The sequence below is a fragment of the Microcebus murinus genome, chromosome 7 (genome assembly GCF_040939455.1).
Source record: "Microcebus murinus isolate Inina chromosome 7, M.murinus_Inina_mat1.0, whole genome shotgun sequence".
NCBI classification, from domain to species: domain Eukaryota; kingdom Metazoa; phylum Chordata; class Mammalia; order Primates; family Cheirogaleidae; genus Microcebus; species Microcebus murinus.
Window position 1 is genome coordinate 63,761,467 of NC_134110.1, and position 21,327 is coordinate 63,782,793.

A 21,327-nucleotide genomic window follows, 5' to 3' on the forward strand; every position below is an offset into this window, starting at 1 on the left:
TAAAAGCCCTCAATGGGTGTGTTATTAAATGTAATACTTTTCCCATAAATTTGTTCTGCTGAAACTTAAATTTCTCAGAAGCCAAAAAACGGATGGCTTCTTAGTAAAGCTAAGGCTTATCCTAAATGGAATTTGGTTTTTTAAAAATAAGGAATGACTGCATCGTCTACTAACGGAGGAGTGTTCCTGGTGTAATCAGTCGCTCCCTGGGATTTGCAATAAAGATGTGGTGGCAACTCAAAAAAAAAAAAAAAAAAAAAAAATAAAAATAAGGAATGTACAATTATGTAAGTAAATGTGTTCCCTAGTAAAAGACAAATGTAATAGTTCTTAATTGCATGGGAAGGCAATATGTTGGGGTTTTCTGCCTAGGTTTCAAGGTTGATTAAAAATTGGCATGAAACAGCTTGTAGAATAGCAATGATATACTGTGTTATGTAACCCTGACCTTTTCTGTTGGCTTTTAAATCACCAGATTTGGATCTAGTGTCATGAGACTTTCTCAGGATAGGAATGAAATACCCTTATAGCATACAAAAACCAAGACAAATTAAAAATCTGTTCCTGACTGAAAATTTTTCTTTCTTCTTCTTCACATATGGGATTATAGTTTTAACTTGGTTTGTGTTAGTATTGCAGACAACTCAATTATCTACAAGAGTGAAGGAGATTAGCAGTAAAAATAGCACAACCCATCCAGTAATCTAAAAAGCATTACCATATTTCTGGTTGTCTCCAACATTTGCTGCTATGAATATTGTTTCTTTAGGGCCCTGTTGTAATGTGCTGTCCTCGCTGCCCTTACCTCTAGTCTAAGCTCCTGCAGCAATCTCCTACTTGGTCTTCCTGTCCCCTGGTCTCCCTCCGTGCAAGTCCATCCTCCACACTGCAGCCAGCATGAGTCTTCCAAAAGCCAAATCTGGACCCATCCTTCTCTAGTTTAGAGTCCTTCATGTCTTAGCACCGCCTACAGACCAATGGCACAAAGAGGCTCCTTGCCTGCCTCTCCAGTCCAGCCACCCTGTGGTCCTCTGCCTCAAGGCCCTTCACGCCACCCTGTTTACTGCACCCTGTGCTACTGTACTTGCTTTGTCCTTTGCCAGAAGGACTCACCCTGGTGAGTATCACCCGGTGAGACTTCCCTAACTCCCTCCCTGGGGTAGGCTGAACAATGAATGACCTCTCAAAAGATATCTGCAGCTTAATCCCAGGGTCCCTGTGAATGTTACCTAGCATGGCAAGCAAGGACTTTGCAGGTGCGATGAAGATAAGGATCTTGAGATGGGGGAGTCTCCAGGATCAGCCAGGTGAGCCCTAAACAGAGGGAAGCACAGGGAGATTTGACACCAAAGAGGAGAAGGGAATGTGAAGCAGTGGTTGTGGTGATGCAGCCGCAAGCCAAGGAAGCCAGCAGCCCCCAGAAGCTGGAAGAGGCAAGGAACAGATCCTCCCTAGAGCTTCGAGAGGGAGAGAGCAGCTCCCCTAAACCCAGCAAAATTTGATTTCAGACTTCAGGCCTCCAGAACTGTGAGAGAATACATATTTGTTGTTTTAAGTTACCAAGTTTGTGGTGATTTCTTATAGCAGCCACAGGAAATGAGTACACTCCCCAACCTAGGCAGGTTCGTACTCTGTCTTCTCTGTTCCCAGGGGTTCTTCGGAGCATATCTCTGTTACAGATGTCACGGGCTGTGGTCAGTTTGTTATTGGTTGTGCTCTCTTTTCTTCTGAGCTTCTTGAGGGTACATTGCACTTTGATTCCTGACACAGGACCCAACAGTTAGCAATTGCCGAATAAATACTGAATGAATGAATGACATCTGATGTGAGTGTCCTTGAGTTGTCTGTGCCCCATGTCTACCATCTTCTCTCTGACGTCACTTTCACGTCCTTTCCCTTCACATTGTGTGTTTTGCTCAAGCAGCATCTACCTGTGGTTTTAAGTTGTGCAATAGTTTTATTTTTCTCCTTAGCATCTTTTCTTGGTTCTGTCAGCTTCCTTTTTATTTCTTTTCTTGTTATCGTCTCTTCTTTTAATTCTATTTTTAAATGAATCCATATTCTTTTTAATTTCATTGAGCCTGAAAAACAGGTTTTTTTTTAACTTCTTAGCTTGAAAAAATTCAAACCTATAAAAAAGTAAAAAGAGTAATACAATAAACACCATATGTCCTTCACCTGGAGATTGATTCATCAGTTGTTAACATTGTGAAATATTTGTTCTCTCTCTCTTTTTCAATATGTATATAGTAATGAACCATTTGAAAGTCAGTGGTACACATTTAGAGTCTTTGCCCCTCAATACTTAAAGATATATTTGGATGTCCTTCTGTCCCTTCCTAACTGTCTTGGAGATGGGCTGTGTGCTTACTTGTTTACTAGGTGCAGATGCAAAACAACCCCAGGTCATTCTTTTTTTTTTTTTTTTTTTTGCGGGGAGACAGAGTCTCACTATGTTGCCCAGGCTATAGTGCCATGGCGTCAGCCTAGCTCACAGCAACCTCAAACTCCTGGGCTAGAGCGATCCTCCTGCCTCAGCCTCCTGAGTAGCTGGGACTACAAGCATGTACCACCATGCTCGGCTAATTTTTTCTATATATTTTTAGTTGTCCAGTTATTTCTTTTTTTTTTTTTTAAGTAGAGACGAGGTCTTGCTCTTCTTTCTCAGACTGGTCTCAAACTCAGCCTCCCAGAGTACTAGGATTATGGATGTGAGCCACCACGCCCAGACCCCAGCTCATTCTTCAGAGTTTACTGTAAGATGGGGTGAACTGAACACCCACATCTCAGACATATCCCCTGGCATGCACAAGCCCTTCAGGTCATTCCTGCAGTGATTAGTTGACCTAAATCACTCAACCTGTGGTATTGCTGATACAAGAAAGTAGATCTCATTTCCTGTTCAGGCATGTTTTACTGCCTGGAATAAGAGATAACATTATTCCAGTTGTTGAGTTGAGTATAACTATTACTATGTTTAAAACTAGCTCAGAATCTATGGTTCTTTTGAGCTATGTACTAGCTGCTTTGGGATCTGATTCTGAATTTGTGTTTTGAAGACAAAACCAGAAATATGGTTGAGTTAAAAGCCAGAACTAGGACCAACTATTACCAATTCCACACACCCTTGTTTTATCATTATCCCACCTCCATCTGGCCAATCTTCGCCCTTCCCCCCCCCCACAACCCCTACCATGGATTACAGGCCAACAATACAATATTACAGGTCAATTTGACTCATCTAAAGAACATCCTGGCACAAAAAAGTAGAACAGAGATTGTTATTCCAAATAAAATTAAAACATCTCAGTACATATCAGTGCTGCTATTTTGAACTTCATTCTAGACAAATTATCTGCTGTGGCTCCCACCTTCTATTTGCCAAGACAACCTGGAAAAGCCAGAAATTAAGCTACAGATGTGACAGCAGTGACCACTGCAGAAATTAAGGGCATCTTCTATGTTTCTGGCCCATACTTGTAACTACATTATTAAGATGTGGAGCAACCTTTCCTCCTGACTACTGTTATTGCTTTATTTCATTTGCACTGAGAAAAAGAAACAAATTCTGCTAATTAAAAAGTTGCAGTACAAGACATTGACTAGCCAGAAGGTTACCTTTTACAGTCTATAAATAAACAGTGATTCAGCAGTCAGAATTTGGCTGCTGTCTAGCTATGTGACTTTGTGTAAGTCACTTTCCTTCTCTGGCCCTCTGTCCTCTTTCCTGACCAGCCTCCAGAACAGTAAGAGGAGAGGGAGGGGAGAGAGAGAAAGAAAGAGAGAGGGGTGGGAGGAGAGGAGGTTTAAGCTTCCATTAATTCTAAAATGTTAGAAAACAGATAACATGTTGAATAAGTAATGATGTAAACTAGACATCTTTAAACTAATTTAATGGCAAATTTATAGGGCCTGCTGAGTGTATGCAAATGATACTTCTGATTACAGATGAAGAGTTTTAGTCATTAAAACACATTTACCAGAGCCTCTAATTGGAAACAGTATTTAGTAATGGTTACCTCAAGTTACTCTATGTCCTTGAAGGTAATCAAACCACCTTCTTTTAAAAGCATGGCACATTTGAAGCTTCTCTCCCCAACAATTAGGGACATTAATGAGCACTTACTATATTGCTATTATTCACAGGTATATATTAAGTGAATTTAATGGGCATGCAATCAACCTTGAATAATTAGACAAGATTCAGAAAAATAAACAGTAAGGTATGCTAAGTATTATCAGGAAACTGTTTCTGACAGTTGCTTTATACCTATATATTTCTTATTTTTTCAGTTTGATATGAATTCACTAGATTTTAAAAGTCAGCAAGCAGCTTTTTATTGCACTCTTGTTGAAATCTAAATTCTGGAACAAAGTTTTGCTCTCACAGAATCTTAGTGTTTAATTTACTCATACTCTAGTTGATTATAAAATAGTTACTCCCTTTGAGATCATTGTAGGGCCTAGAGATCAAAATTTACTATTTCTAGATGGTTTATAATTGATCTCACAGTAGTTCAGTTCAAATGATATTTAATAAACAACTTCTACAAAGTCTATACTAGTCATTAGGGTTGCAAAGATGAGTTGATGAGCAAGTCATAGCTCTGCCCTCAAGGAGCTTATAGTCTAGAAGGGAAATGGACTTGTAAAAATTAATTACACTACAGTATGATGTATGTACTGATAGAATTCTATAAGACTCAGTTCAGAAGTGAGAGGTCAGGAAAGGTAATAGAAGGTAGATATGAAGAAATTATCTAGAATTCAATACAAAGAGATAAAGAGTTGGAAAATATAAAAGCGATGTTAGAAAACAAGGTGGTTAGAATGAAAAGATCTAATGTACTAGTGAGAGGAGTTCCACATGGACAGAATACAGAGAATGGAGAATAGATGACATTTAAAGAGATAATGGTTGAAACCTTAATAAAATCTGTGAAATACATGAATCTTCCAATTGAGGAAACCTGAGTCCCAAGCAATAAGTAATTCACATATAGAGATATTTTAGTGAAACGCTAAAAAACCAATGACAAAGAAAATCTTAAAAGCATCCTGAGAAAAATGACAGATTTCATACAAAGGAGCAACTGTTAGACTAACAACCCTCTTCTCAGCAGCAACAATAAGGACCAGAAGACAATGGAATAATATTGTCAAGGTGCTGAATGAAGTAACTGCCAGCCTGCACCTCTATGCTCAAGAGGAAAGATGACATGAAGATATTTGCAGAGTGATAGAGAATTTAAAATTCAAAGAATTTTACTGAAACAGCTACTAATATTTTCTTCAGGAGGAAGGACACTGAACCCAGAAGAAATAAAAAAATAAGATACAAGAGCATAACATCCAAAACATGGAAACAACTCACATGTCCATCAATGATGAATGGATAAAGACAATGTGACATGTCCACACAGTAGAGTATTACATAGCCATGAAAAGGAATGCTGCACACTATAGATAGGAAACATACTGATACATGCTACAACATGAAGAGCCTTGAAAGCATTATGCTAAGTGAAAGAAACCAGACATAAAAGGCCATATACTGTATGAGTCTAGTCTCATAAAATGTCCAGAATAGGCAAATTCATACAGACAGAAAGTGAATTGGTGGTTGCCAGGAACTGGGGAGAGGAGGGATTGGGAAGTTACTCTTAATAGATATGGAGTTTCTTTTTGAGGTGATGAAAATATTCTGAAATTAGATAGTGGTGATAGCTTCACAACTCTGTAAATATACCCCAAAACATCGAACCATATGCTTTAAAAGGCTGAACGTTATGGTATTGAATCATATATCAACAAAGCAGCTATTTTAAAGAAAAACAGTGGTGAGCAAAGAAATAGGTAAACATAGATAAATAAAGCGAGTATTGGCTGTGCAAAACAATAAAAATAATGACTAGGAACTCTTATCATTGCCACTGGGAATGCAAAATGGTGTAGCCACTTTGGAAGATAGCTTTATAGCAGATTTATTCATAATTGCCAAAACTTGGAAGCAACCAAGACATCCTTCAGTAGGTGAATGAATAAACAGAAGTGTGGTACATTCAGACAATGGGATATTATCCAATGCTAAAAAGAATGGAGCTATCAAACCATGAAAAGACATGGAAGAAGCTTATATACATATTATCAAGTGAAAGGAGCCAATCTGAAAAGGCTACATGCTGTAGGATTCCAAGTATATGATATTCTAGAAAAGGTAGAACGAGGGAGACAGTAAAAAGAGCAGCGGTTGCCAGTGGTTGGTGGGTAGGAAAGATGGAATAGGCAGAGCACACAGGATTCTTAGGGTGCTGAAACTATTCTCTGTGACCCTAAAATGGTGGAAACATGTTATTATATGTTTGTCAGAACCCATAGAATATAAAAAACCTAGAGTGAACCCTAATTTAAACTATGGATTTTGAGTGATGATGATGTTTCAATGAAGGCTCATGAAATGTAACAAATTTACCACTCTGGGTGGGGGGCGGTGTCAGTCATGGGAGAGGCCGTGCATGTGTGGAGGCAGATAGTACATGGGAAATCTCTGTGCCTCCTCTTAGTTTTGCTGTGAACCTAAAACTGCTCTAAAAATAAATTCTGTTTAAAAATAATAACAATGCCTAATTTGCAGATATAAATGCAAGGTAGAACTAATATGTTAGCCAACCATGTGTAAAATAGGAGAGAAGAAAGGTTGTAGTTAAAGCAAATGGAAGTTTTTATAATGCTCAAGAGGATGGGAATATTGATTAACTTTAGAATTTATGTCAAGAACGCATGATAAATTTGTGCAGAAACTGGATCACGCATATGCTGCTGGCGGGAATGTAAAATTGTCCAACAACTCTGGAAAATAGTTTGGCAGTTCCTTTCGAAACTAAAAATGGACTTACCACGCAACCAAGCAATTACACTTTTGGGCATTCATCCCAGAGAATGAAGACATATTTCCATGTAGAATTTGTACACGAATGTTCATAGGAGCTTTATTTGTAACAGCTCCAAACTGGAAACTACTCAAATGTCATTGAATGAGTGAATAATTAAATAAACTGTGGTACATCCATGCCATGGAATACTACTTAGCAATTAGAAGGAATCCAAGAACTTGGACAAACCTTAAGGAAATTATGCTTAGTGAAAAAAGTCAATTTTCAAAGTATACATGCTTCTAGATTCTATTTATATAACATTTGTGAAATAACATAGATATGGAGAATGGATTAGTGGTTGCTGGAGGTTAGGGAAGGGGAGAGGCAGGAGATAGGTCTGTCAATAAAGGGGTAACACAAGGGAGTCTATGGTGATGGTACAGATGGACATCTTGATAGTGGTGATAGTTCCACACATGAGTATGTGTATAACTGATGAACTCTGAATAAGATATTAATATTTACTAATGCCAGTCTCCTGCTTTTGATACTTTACTATAGTTGTGTAAGATGTTAACATTGAGGGAGGATTAGGGGAAAGGTGCATGGGACCTGCCTGTACATTTCTTTGCAACCTACTATGAATCTATAGTTATTTCAAAATTAAAACTTAAAATAAAGTAACAGTAATTACTAAGAGAATAGAAATAAAATGTGTAATTTCCTAACCAGAAGAGCTGGGGAGGAGGGGTAGGGAGAAAATAAAGAAAATGTAGCCAATTCTAATAGGATGTAGGAAAGGAGAAATTGGGAAGCAAAGAAAAAGCAAGATCACTACAAACACACACAAAAAGATAGTAGAAATAATGAAAATATATTGATAGTCACAATAAATGTAAATGAACAAAACTTCCCATTTGACAGAAAGTCTCAGTTTTTTTAAAACCAGTTATTTCCTGTGTTTAAGAGATCCAGCTAAAATGTAATGACACAGAAATGTTCAACGTGAAGTAATGGGGGAAGAGGAAATAAAAAAAGAAAGCAGTTATATTAATATCAGATAAGCTAGACTTCAAAGCAAAAACATTATTGAGATTAAAAGAGTCCATACATAACGATAAAAGAGACAATTATCTGGGAAGATAAAACAATCCTGAATTTGTGTACACTTAACATTATAGCCTTAAAATATGTAACACAAAACTCAGTAGGTTTAAAGGGAATAAATGTACAAATCCATGTTTGTGGGAGAATTTTATTATAGCTTCCTTGGCAATTGATAGACAAAGCAGTCCAAAGCTATCTACACCACATCCTTTCTAACATTTGTTATTATCTGACTTTTTTTTTTTTTTTTGAGACAGAGTCTCACTTTGTTGTCCAGGCTAGAGTGAGTGCCATGGCGTCAGCCTAGCTCACAGCAACCTCAAACTCCTGGGCTCAAGCGATCCTCCTGCCTCAGCCTCCCGAGTAGCTGGGACTACAGGCATGCACCACCATGCCCGGCTAATTTTTTATATATATATCAGTTGGCCAATTAATTTCTTTCTATTTATAGTAGAGACGGGGTCTCGCTCTTGCTCAGGCTGGTTTTGAACTCCTGACCTTGAGCAATCCGCCCGCCTCGGCCTCCCAAGAGCTAGGATTACAGGCGTGAGCCACAGCGCCCGGCCTTATCTGACTTTTTGATCATAGCCATTTTACTCAGTGTGCAATGGTATATATCATTGTGGTTTTGACTTGAATTCCCTGATGACTAGTGATGCTGATATATTTTCATGTGCTTATTGGCCATTTGTCTTCTTTGGAGAAATGTCTATTCAGATCCTTTGGCCATTTTTAGTTGGAGTACTGGACTTTGTATTAGTGAATTGTAAGAGTTCCTTATATATTCAGATACAAGCCCCCACTGATATATGATATCCCAAATATTTTATCCCATTCTATGGGTTGTCTTTTCACTTTCTTCATAGTGTCTTTTTAGCACAAAAGTTTTAAATTTTGATGAAGTCCAATTTATCTGTTTTTTCCTGTTGCTTATACTTTTGGTGTCATATCTTTTTAAGAACCCACAGCCAAATCTAAGTCATGAAGAGTTACCCCTGTGTTTTCTTCTAAGAGTTTTATAGTTTGGCTCTCACCTTTAGGTCTTTGATGAATTTTGAGTTAACTTTTGTATATGGTGTAAGGTCAGGGTCCAAATTCATTCTTTTGTAAGTGACTAATCAGTTGTGCCAGCACCATTTGTTGAAAAGATTAGTCTTTCTCCATTGAATGAGCTTAGCACTCTTCTCAAAAACCAATTGGCCATAGATGAGTTTATTTCCAGTTTATTTGTCAATTCTATTTCATTGATTTGTATGCCTATCCTTATGCCAGTACCACACTGTATTGATTACTGTTGCTGTATAGTAAGTTTTGAAATCAGAAAGTGTGAGTCCTCCAACTTCTTCAAGATTGTTTTGGCTATTCTAGATTCCTTGAGTTTCTGTATGAATTTTAGGATCAGCTTGTCAATTTCTATAAAGAAGCCTGCTGGAATTCTAATAAGAATTACATTGTATTTGTAGATCAATTTGGGGAGTATTGCTATCTGAAGAATATTAAGTCTTCTGATCCATGAGCATAGCATGTCTTTCCATTTATTTATAATTTCCTATAATTTTTTCAATATATGTTGTAATTTTCAGAGTATAAATTTTGTACCCCTTTTGTTAAGTTTATTCCTAAGTATTTCATTCCTTTGATGCTGGGGAGAATAAGAGCTCATGAGTGCAATCTATGGTAGACAGATGACAGCTCCCTGGAAAAACAAACTAACTGAGCTCTTCAACAACTAAATAATGAGAGATCCACTACTTATCAGGTAGTGACTTCTCCATCACTGGAGGAGTTCAAGCAAAAACTGCTCTCTAAATACCAAAAAGAACATAGGGGAAAATCACATCTTAGATGCAAGGGTTCTTAATTTGCTATTTCTGGATAGAATTCAGGGGATTGTGAATTTTAACAACAACAACAACAAAAAAAACCCTACATCTTTATTTGCACTCACCTCTGCTGAAATTTACCATTTCTTTTGATTATGAATGTGGACAAGAAACTAGAGTAGTATTAACAGTACTTGTAGCTTTGTCACCAATAGAAACCACAGATCATTTTAGTTCACACTATAGTTATTGTAGATATCTTGAAATACAGGCATACCTCATTTTATTGGGGTTTACATTATTGCACTTAGCATATATTGCATCTTTTACAAATTGGAATTTTGTGACATCTCTGTGTCAAGCAGGTCTATTGGTACCATTTCACCAACAGCCTGTACTCACTTTGTGTCTCTGTGTGTCACATTTTGGTAATTCTTATAGTATTTCAAACTTTTTCATTATTATTATATCTGTTATGGTGATCTGTTTTCAGTGATCTTTGTTGTTACTATTGTAATTGTTTTGGAGTGCCACAAACCTCACTTATATAAGACAACACACTTAATCGATCAATGTGTGTGTTCTGACTGCTCCACTGATTGGCCATTCCCCTTAGCTCTCCCTCCCCTCGGGCCTCCCTATTCCCTGAAACACAAGAATATTGAAATTACGCCAAGTAATAACCCTACAATGGCCTCTAAGTGTCCAAATGAAAGGAAAAGTTGCATAACTCTCACCTTAAATCAAAAGCTAGAGATGATAAAGGTTAGTGAGGAAGGCATATCGAAAGTCAGGATAGGTCAAAAGCAAGGCCTCATGTGCCAAAGAGTCAGCCAAGTTGTGAATGCAAAGGAAAAGTTCTTGAAGGACATTAAAAGTGCTACTCCAGTGAGCACACAAATGATACAAAAGTGAAAGAGCCTTATTGCTCATATGGAGAAAGTCTTAGTGGTCTGGATAGAAAATCAAACAAGCCACAACCTTCCCTTAAGCCAGAACAAGGCCCTAATTCTCTTCAATTCTGTGAAGGTGAAGAGAGGTGAGGACGCTGCAGAAGAAGAGTTTGAAGCTAGCAGAAATTTGTTCATGAGGTGTAAGGAGAGAAGCCATCTCCATGACATAAAAGTGCAAGGTGAAGCAGCAAGTGCTAAAGTAGAAGCTGTAGCAGGTTATCCAGAAGATCAAGGATCAAGATAAAATAATTGAGGAAGGTGACTACACTAAACAACAGATTTTTAATGTAGATGAAACAGTCTTCCGTTGGAAGAAGATGCCGTCTAAGACTTTCTTAATCAGAAAGGAGAAGTCAATGTCTGCCTTCAGAGCCTCAAAGGACAGACTGACTCTCTTGTTAGGGGCTAATACAGGTGGTGACTTTAAGTGGAAGGCAATGCTCATTTACCATTCTGAAAATCCTAGGACTCTTAAGAATTATGCTAAATTTACTCTGTGCTCTAGAAATAAGAAAAACAAATCCTGGATGACAGCACATCTGTTTATAGCATGGCTCACTGAATAGTTTAAGCCCACTGTTGAGATGACTGCTCAGAAAAAAAAGATTACTTTCAAAATATTACTGCTCATTAACAATGTACCTGATTACCCAAGAGCTCTGATGGAGATGTACAAGGAGATGAATGTTGTTTTCATGTCTGCAAATACAACATCCATTCTGCAGCTCATGGATCAATGTATAATTTGGACTTTCAATCCTTTTTTTTTTTTTTTTTTTTTTTTTGAGACAGAGTCTCGCTTTGTTGTCCAAGCTAGAGTGAGTGCCGTGGCGTCAGCCTAGCTCACAGCAACCTCAAACTCCTGGGCTCAAGCAATCCTCCTGCCTCAGCCTCCCGAGTAGCTGGGACTACAGGCATGCGCCACCATGCCCGGCTAATTTTATATATATATCAGTTGGCCAATTAATTTCTTTCTATTTATAGTAGAGACGGGGTCTTGCTCTTGCTCAGGCTGGTTTTGAACTCCTGACCTTGAGCAATCCGCCCGCCTCAGCCTCCCAAGAGCTAGGATTACAGGCGTGAGCCACCGCGCCCGGCCTAATCCTTTCTTTTTAATGTTGAATTTATTCAGCATAACCACAGAAGCATTGTCTTCATGCTGTCACACATAGACACAAACACAGATACAGTACAATATACATATTTAGCCCAAGCGCATTCCTGCTGAGACTCATTTATATGTCTTCATATGCCACAGCCCGTCATTTAAATAATGGATGTTTTCAATGCCAATTCCTTTGTGGACTTTCTCAATATCTTTTGCAGACATCTTCATGACTCCACACATAGAACATGCTATTTTCCTTTGGCCATGATAGCAACAATGGTATCTACTGCAGCAGGGTAAAGCAGGTTAAGCCTGGACACGTGATATTTGCTCCACTGAGTACAAATTTGATGGCTCCTTTATCAACCTGCTGGTGTGGCAGGATAAAAAGATATTTGTGAAGTAACTTTAGGGTTGGGTAAAAAGGCCCCTCTCTTTGTCTAAAAAAATAGTCATTCTCCATTTATTGTAAGGATTTCTATATGTTCATGGCATTGGACTATTTTGACATGATCTTTCTTAGGTATGATTTGATTAAGCCATGGTTCAATACTCAGCAATTGCTCTATTAATTGGTTCTTAATATCCTTAATAACTGAGGTTTTCAACTGGATGCCATTGGACACATTTTGTTTTTCATCAAATTTCTTGAACATGATCCAAGGTGAAGGGGGCGACGATAGGGAAGGGCCCGGAATGGGAAAGAAATTGAATTCACAAGGATCCGGCAGATCCCCTTACAGGAGGAAGGCTGGCACTGACAGTCGGAGCTGTTGTCGTTATCCAGAAGGTGAGAAAGCCAGCCACACTTTATGGCTCTCAGTGAAATGTAGCTGCTTCCGCTCCTCTGAGCTCCACGTTGGCGCTTTTGCCATCTCCTTTGGGCAACTGATTCCTCTCCCATTGGAGGTAGCTGAAAGGGCGGGACTTGTCTTGATTCCATGGTACAAACAATCTTCTGAGTATAATTTGGCTTCCTGTGAAGATCCTCATCCATGCCAGTAATGGCGGAGTTGGGGAGCCCAGACTTCCTCTCTTGGAAGGCTACAATGAGGCTAGCCTCCCCATCTTCCAACCCTCTTCTCTCCCCGCCTTTCTTTCTGCTCCTTTCAATTCTTATTATTTAAGAAATACATTTTGTACGGCTATAGCTGCCATTCTTCTGATGGATTTGGGCAAAGTAAATTGAAAACCTTCTGGAAAGGATTCACCATTCTAAATGCCATTAAGAGCACATTTGTGATTCAGGTGAGGAGGTCAAAACATCCACAGTTACAGGAGTTTGGAAGAAGTTGATTCCAACCTTCATGGATGACTTTGAAGGGAACAAGACTTCAGTGAAGGAAGTAACTGCAGATGTGGTGGAAATAGCAGGAGAACTAGAATTAGAAGTGCAGCCTGAAGATGTGACTCAGTTGCTGTAATCTCATGATCAAACTTAAGTGGGTGAGAGATTGCTTTTTATGGATGAGTAAAGTAAGTGGCTTCTTGAGATGGCATCTACTCCTGGTGAAGATGCTGTGAACATTTATTGAAATGACCACAAAGGATTTAGAATATTCCATAAACTTAGCTGACAAAGCAGTGGCAGGGTTTGAGAGTGCTGACTCCAATTTTGGAAAAAGTTCTACTGTGTGTAAAAATGCTATCAAATAGCATCGCATGCCACAAAGAAATCTTTTGTGAAGAGAAGAGGCAATTGATGTAGCAAGGTTCATTGTCATCTTAAGAAATTGCCAAAGCCACCTCAACCTCCAGCAACCACCACCCTGATCAGTCTACACCGTCAGCATTGAGGCAAGACCCTCCCACTAGCAACAAGATTATGACTCGCTGCAGGCTCAAATGATCTTTAGCATTTTTTAGCAATAATGTGTGTTTAAATTACAAGGTGTTCAATTGTTTTTTGGCATAATACTGTTGCACACTTAATAGATGACAGTGTAGTGTAAACATAACTTTTATATTCACCGGGAAACCAAAAAATTGGGGAGACTCGCTTTATTGCAATATTCACTTTATTGTGGTGATTTGGTACCAAACAATATCCCTGAGGTGTGCCTATATAATTTTGCTCCTCCCTACTGTGAACTCATGGTCGTTTATGGACTTACCAGCAGAACTTATTTTTTATTGTGTTAATAAAGACACACATATAATACAAAAGGAGTCCATCTTAAGTGTGCAGGGAGAAACATGTATAGGGTATCCCTTGATAGGTGAGAAAAGCTAGGAAGGACTCAACTAAGGTGATACCTGTTTTCACATTCTTTGTGAAAAGAAATCATGCATATTCAAATATCTCATTGCCTGCTAGTTTCTGCTTAGTAATTTAAATACATCTGATTCACTCAGATGTAGTTTATGGTTGTTCCTACTTTTGTTAATTATCATATTCAGAACTAGACTTAGACTGAAAAAAGGACAGTCTCCCTTTTGTAGTTTCTTGGGATGTAAAATTGAACTCCCACATGATTTTGACAACTATTATTCAGTTGGGAAGAATGCGTGTATGGCTAATTTTAAATCTCTAAATTTTTGCCTCATGTATATTCCAGGGAATGAGGAGGTAACAAACTTTATAGTTAATTCTAACTTCAGGAACAATAAAGTAAATTTTATATCCAGGCCATTTTGAAATATGAATAGCTGTTATCATAATCCATAAAGTTATGAGGAAAATAGTAGGAAAGGAAGTATTATAATGTGAGCTCTTTTAACCCTATAGTGATGGTTTAAAAAGTTAAAATCGGCCAGGCATGATGGTTCACACTTGTAATCCCAGTGCTTTGGGAAGCTAAGGCAGGAGGATCTCTCGAGGCCAAGAGTTTGAGGCCAGCCTGAGCAATATAGCAAGACCCCATCTCTACACAAAAAGTTTTAAAAATTAGCTAAGTGTGGTGGTATGCCCCTAAAGTCCTAGCTGCTCAGGAAGTTGAGGCAGGAGGATCACTTGAGCTCAGAAGTTCAAGGCTGCAGTGAACTGTAATTGCACCACTGCACTCCAGCCTGGGCAACACAGCGAGACCCTGTCTCTAAAAATATACAAATAAATAAATAAACAAAAAGCTAATAAGATAGCATGATTGGTATTGCTGATTAGGGAATATAGAATATCCCCTCTAGTTCTACCTAAATCTGTAAGTTATTTCCTAAGAAAAAGAAATAAAATGCTGCAGAAATAAAATGCTAATTCTACAACATATTTAAAAAATGTTTAATTTAGTAGTTTTAAGTTAGTATTTATAAGAATATTTTATATGTGGTCAGGACTGGCTGAGTTCAGCTAGGCTCACTCACACCTCTGCAGTCAGCTGGTATGTCACCCGGGAGCTGGCAGGTCTAGGGATGGCCTCCCTCTCGGGTTGGCCATTGAATGACTGTTGGTTAGGCCATAGACACTAGGCCAGCAGGGTTTCTTGGGTCCCCATCTGTCATCATCTAACAGACTAGCCTGGGCTTGTTCTCAAGAACTTTCTAAAAGAATAAGCAGGTGGTGCCTTTTGAGGCCTCGTCCTGGAACTCACACACCTTCACTGCGTTTGTAGTCACTGACCAGCCTGAATTCAAGGGGTAGGGACATAGGTTGTACCTTATAATGGGAGGATGTACAAGGAAGGCTACCTGGGCCAAGGGTATGGATGTAGGGAGGAGTGAAGAATTGTGTTCATTTTTGCAATCTACCATACTTAGCTTTTGATTAATTTCTCTGGCACATTTATATTAAGATATTAATAATTTAATAGTTTATACCTTTCCAGGAATATATGCTTTAGGAAAAAAAATACTGTGATAGGAAAATATTTAAATTAAAGGAATGACAGCATAATGCTGACTTTTAACCCTGGGCCAAGGAGCTATTGTGTAGCAAGTGAGCTTTTCCTTACTTCTTCCAGTCAAAGCACACTCTGACTTCCTCCACCATTAATTTTTTTCCATTGTGATAGAATACACATAATATAAAATTTTACCATTTTAACCACGTTTAAGTGTACACTTCTGTGGCACAAAACCCATTTAGCATAATAGCCTCAAGGTTCATCCATGTTATATATCAAAATTTCCTTCCTTTTAAGGCTGAATAATATTCCATTGTATGCATGTACCACATTTGGTTTATTCATCTCTTGATGGATACTTGGGTTGCTTTCATCTTTTGCCTCGTATGAATAATAGTGCTATGAACATGAGTATACAAATTCATGTCTTTGCTTTCAGTTCTTTTAGATAAATAAGCATAGGTGGAATTGCTAGATCGTATGGTAATTGATCATATGGTAATTCTGAGTTTAATTTTTTGAGGAACCTCCATACCACTTTCCACTGGCTGCACCATTTTACATTCCCACCAGCTATGCACCAGTGTTCCCATTTATCTATGTTCTCACCAATACTTGTTATTTTGTGTTTTGTTGTTATTGTTGTTGTTGTTAAAATTACAGCCATCCTAATGAAGGTGAAGTGGCAACTCATGGTGGTTTTGATTTGAGTAGTGATATTGTGATATTGTGAGTATCACAATATCACAGTATCACTCACAGTATTATGAGTAGTGATATTGTGTATCTTTTCATGTGTTTATTGGCCATTTGTATATTGTCTTTAGAGAAATGTCTATTCAAGTCCTTTGTCCAATTTTTAATCAGGTGGCTTATTTTTCATGTTGAGTTATAGGCATTCTTTAAGTATTCTGGATATCAATGCCTAATCAGACATATGATTTGCAAATATTTTTTACCATTCTGTGGGTTGCATTTTTGGTCTTTTGATAGTGTGCTTTGATGCATGAGAGTTTTTAATCTCAATAAAGTACAATTTATCTATTTTTTCTTTTGTTGCCTGTGCTTTGGTATCATATCCAAGAAATCATTGCCAAATCCTGCCACCAATTTTTAAATATCCAGCTTGATGCCATTTAAAATGCTCAGTGAATGACTTAAAGAATGTTAAAGTAAGTTGTTTCTATTCAACAACTTACTTTTATAATTATGGGAGATTTTCATAAATATCCACTCAATGCCAAATTTCTTCTGAATCTTTATTTTCCTGATTACAGCCAAGTGCATCAAATTGTAAATAGAAAGGATGGAAATAGCATATTGTATTGTGATACAATTGTTTCCTCATGAGGAATACTGATCAAAATTATTGCCAAGTGCCTTTATTAGGAAAAGAAAATTCTTAACTGATTAAAGACTGTGCATATTATATATCAACTATAAAATAAGTTTTCAACTTTTCTGCTTCATTTTTAAAAATCCTGAATTTCACTTCAGCACATATAATAAAGCTCTAAAACTTCAAAGACATTTTGCATTCTGGAAAAGGTTCTTTGTGGTTGCAATATCCATTTGAAATTCAAATAACTCCTTGGAATTTGAAGCTAACTAAAAGTTATGTACTGTAGAGTAGAGGAGGAAGACCCTTTATATCAGCTAATTTATAGCTAATATAAATAGTAATAGCTAATAATATAATAGATAGTATAGCTATTTATAGTATATAAATATATATAGTATATATATTTAGTATATTTATATAAATAATAAATAGTATAGCTAATAATTAGTAGCTAATTTATACTACTAGAAAATATTATACCTTTGGACCGAGATGGGAGCAGTAAATGCATGTTTTGAAATCATCAAATAATACATGAGCTATCTATGAGAAACATCTTAGGCAACATGTAAGAACATATTTTTTAACCTCTGTAGTTCTTATTTTAGACCATTATATACTTTTTCAAGCAGGTGTTTATTAAATCCCTAATTTTATATAGTAGATGATGTAGAAGACCAAACAAGAAGAAGCAGAAGGCTTAGTCCTCTTCCCTCAGAGAATTTGCCTTCTATTTGTAGAGCCTAACCACACACAGGGCAATATCACAAGCAATATGGGAGGTTTACCATTTAGAGTCTGAGAAAGTAAATATGGGCTGAGGTGGTCCGAGAAGGTCTCCAGGAGCTGGGCCTCTGCAGGCCAGGAGGGCGAGGGCTGATTGGACAGGCTGAGGAAAGAACCGAGTGGCATGAGCAAGTGTCGCATCTCATGGGAGGACGATGTGTGCTGGTTACCTGAGACGGAGGGAGCACACTAAATGTGCCATGGATGGTTAGATGGCTGGGTGAGGACGAATTGTGGGGAGCTGGCATAATAGTCTCGTGTTCGATATGGTTGACTATAGGGAGACAGTGTAGGTGCCTAGCCAGGGGAGCAGTAGGAAAATTTAGTCTATTTCCAGGGAGATCACAGGACTTTAGAGGTAAAGGGATTTCTGGAAACATCTTATCCAACATACCCTTTCTACTGAGGCCAGGGAAGTGAAATGATTTGCTTAAGATCACCAACTTAGAAAATAGCAGCTCTCTGTCTCAGACCTATCCTTTACCTCCAATGATCTTTCTCTCATACCACTCTCCTCCAGAAGATATTAAGAGAAAAGAAAATGGACAGAAAGGATGAATAAGAAGCAGCATCTTTGTGGGGAAAAGTCAGAACCTGATAACTATTTTCTTTATTTTAGTGAATGAGGCAGACAAATATCTAGAGAAATTAGGAAAGGACCACGTGATTTCTAAAGAATAATATTTGACAAAGGGAAAAACTAATCATAATGGGAGCATATTCATCTCTCAAACCTACCCTGGCAAATGGGTGCTAAGTAAAACTGAATGAATGCACAAATGAATGAATGAATATATCAACCTAATTTGCCTTTTTTTTTTCAGTACAAGTACTATTAATATTTAAAGTATCATTTAAAGGAAACATTTTCTTTTACAGATTCACCTTTTGGGAGTTTTGCTGGCCATTTTAGGAAACTTGATAATCAGCATTTCCCTAAATATTCAGGTAAGGAAAAGCTTACTTTTCTAACTCTATAGTTTGGTCCAGGGACAAATGATGACTTTATGGGCCTTGGCCATTTTTGCCTTTGTGTCTCCTTCCTCCATAAACATTATACTTTACAAACTCATTTGTATAAAAACAAATATAATCCAGGCTGGATTGCATTCATTTTTTTTTTCTTTTTCTTCTGATTTTAAAAGAAATTAAATTTTTTTTGAGCCCATAGGCAAGGTGCCTAGTGTATCTAATGGATAAATCACCCCGTTTGATTTATAGCATTTTGATTTCTTTCATAGCCTTCACCCCCAGAAGGGATACAAATAGTTTTTAGAAGCAGTTCAAAAGAGTTGAGTTCTTTCCTTTCTTTAAAATACTGCTAGATATGTCAGTGTATTCTAAAGGTCTTAAAGAAAGAATGTAGAATATAAAGTAGGAACTTTAACTGAACCATGGGTTAGAAACCTGAATGAATTGCTGATTTGCCACATTAAAAACTGAATGCAATATTAAACAAAATAATGAATTAAATCAAAAATTTTAAATCACCTAATGAAGCAGTTTGAAACAGAATCACCAATGTAGTTTCTAAAACTATTCAATCAATCAAAATAAACCTGAATATCACAGTATCTCCCAGAATGTTACGTGGTAGTCCCCTTTTATCCTCGGGGCATGTCCCAAGATCCCCAGTGGATGCCTGAAACTCACAATAGTACCAAATCCTATACAGTATATACTATGTGTTTTCGTATACATACATTAAACCTATGATGAAGTTTAATTTATAAATTAGGCACAGTAAGAGATTAACAACAGTAACTAATAATAAAATAGAACAATTGAGTAAAATAAGGGTTATTGGAATACAAGCACCATTATACCAAGACAGCCAATACGATAACTGAGACAGCTACTAAGTGACTAAGGGGCTCCTGGCCACAGTGTGGATATGTGGGACGAAGGGGGAATTCATATCCCAGGCAGGACGGAGCAGGATGGCATGAGATGTCTCACACTGCTCAGAACGGCATGAAATTTAAAACTTACAAATTATTTATCTCTGGAATTTTGAGTAACTGAAACCACAGAAAGTGAAACCACAGATAAGGGGTGACTACTGTATTATTTTATACCAATCCTTGGTAGAAAATTACCTAGTATAATTTTCAATAATTTCTAAGAAATAGTGTTATAGCTCTTTTGGAATTTGTCTAGCAGTTTTTCCAGTCCTTACTGGAAGACCGCATAAAAAAATAAAATTAAATTAAAAAATAAATGTTTTAAAAAAGAAATGTATTTATTACTGAAAATAGGACAAAACTAAATCATTGTCTTTCCAAAAGGAATTCAAAGACTACAAAAGAAAAAAGTAAAATTCCCCTCGTTTCTCAGAAGTAACCACCGTTAATTATGCATTTTTTCCCCAAATTGATTTCTGTGTATTAGCAGCACACATATATTGAGGGGATGTTCCAAAATGTATGTAATTATCCCCTTTTTTGTTTTTTTGGACCATGAAGAGTGCTGGAATATAACTATGTCTTAATGCAGGAGATAGAGCTTGTTTTCTGCTATTACAAATAATGAAATTAATATCTATATATATTTATATAAAAGTATATATACTTTGCATGCTTGTGTGAGCATGCTGTAGATCAAAAGGTGTATTCCTTTTTAATATTGCTAAGTTCATCCAAATTGATGTCTACATGGATAGTGCCATGTGATACACTAGCAGTGTTTGACAGTGACCATTGTCCCATATCCTCAGTGCCATATATTATCAATTATTTGGTGAGAAGAGGGAAAGACATCAGATAGATGAAAATAGTATTTCATTATTTAAATCTTTTGCATTTCTTTGGTTATTCATTAGGTTGAGAATTTTTTCTTACTTATAATTTTACTTGTAATAGTTACTATTTAATATCCTTTATATAATATCTCTTGAAGTCTGACTGTTTTCTTATTTACTTGTAGAAAATTCTCTTTATATTAGCCATAACCCTTTGTCATTATATATATTGCAAATATTTTCTCCCACTCTGCTCTATTGTTTATGTTTTAATTTTTTCGTAGTATTTTCTCTGTACAGTTTTTTAAATATGGTAAGATCTGTCAGTTTCGGCTTTTCTGGCTTATGACTTTGTACTATACTTAGAAAGGTATTCCTTATGCCAAGATTTTGTTTTTAATGTTTCATGTTTTCCTCTAGTATTTTCATCATTTTTTTAAAAGAAAGTTAAGTAATCTGGAATTGTTTCTACTTCTTATCAGGAAGTATGTTTAGTTACCATAAAGACATTAGAGAAATAGGGCTTCCTTTACTGGCCAGTTTTTCGGGTATTTACATATTTCAAATACAAAGAAAACTCAAACCACATATAAGTAAGAGTCACCCCTGACTCCCAGCTACCAAAGCACTCCGCTCTGCTGTGTTTATAGTGGTAGGTACTTTGATCCATAAATACGAATCCCTTTCAAAAAGTTTCTCTTCAGTAATTTATTATCTTTATTTCACTAATGTTTATTTTGGCATCTGTAGTTCTTTGACATTGTAAGGTAAATGTTTTGGTGTAGTGAACTAGAAAGTCACTTAACTCCTTAAC

The 21,327-nt window shown here is 37.1% G+C and overlaps 1 protein-coding gene, 1 non-coding gene and 1 pseudogene across 4 annotated transcripts in view; 2 read left to right on the forward strand and 1 right to left on the reverse strand.

The window, feature by feature from the left end:
* The window catches only part of NIPAL2 (NIPA like domain containing 2), a 114,590-nt gene that overhangs the window by 38,733 nt on the left and 54,530 nt on the right, over window positions 1-21,327 (forward strand). For all 3 annotated transcript variants that reach the window (XM_012762003.3, XM_012762001.2, XM_076005134.1), the window contains exon 2: window positions 18,653-18,721. In XM_012762003.3, coding sequence (XP_012617457.2) covers window positions 18,653-18,721 — 69 coding nt within the window. The remainder of the gene's footprint in view (window positions 1-18,652; window positions 18,722-21,327) is intronic.
* Window positions 11,990-12,522, reverse strand: LOC105869883 (malignant T-cell-amplified sequence 1-like; annotated as a pseudogene).
* LOC142872061 (U7 small nuclear RNA) lies at window positions 19,903-19,964 on the forward strand. The gene has a single exon (XR_012920304.1). It is a non-coding gene; the product is annotated as a U7 small nuclear RNA (small nuclear RNA).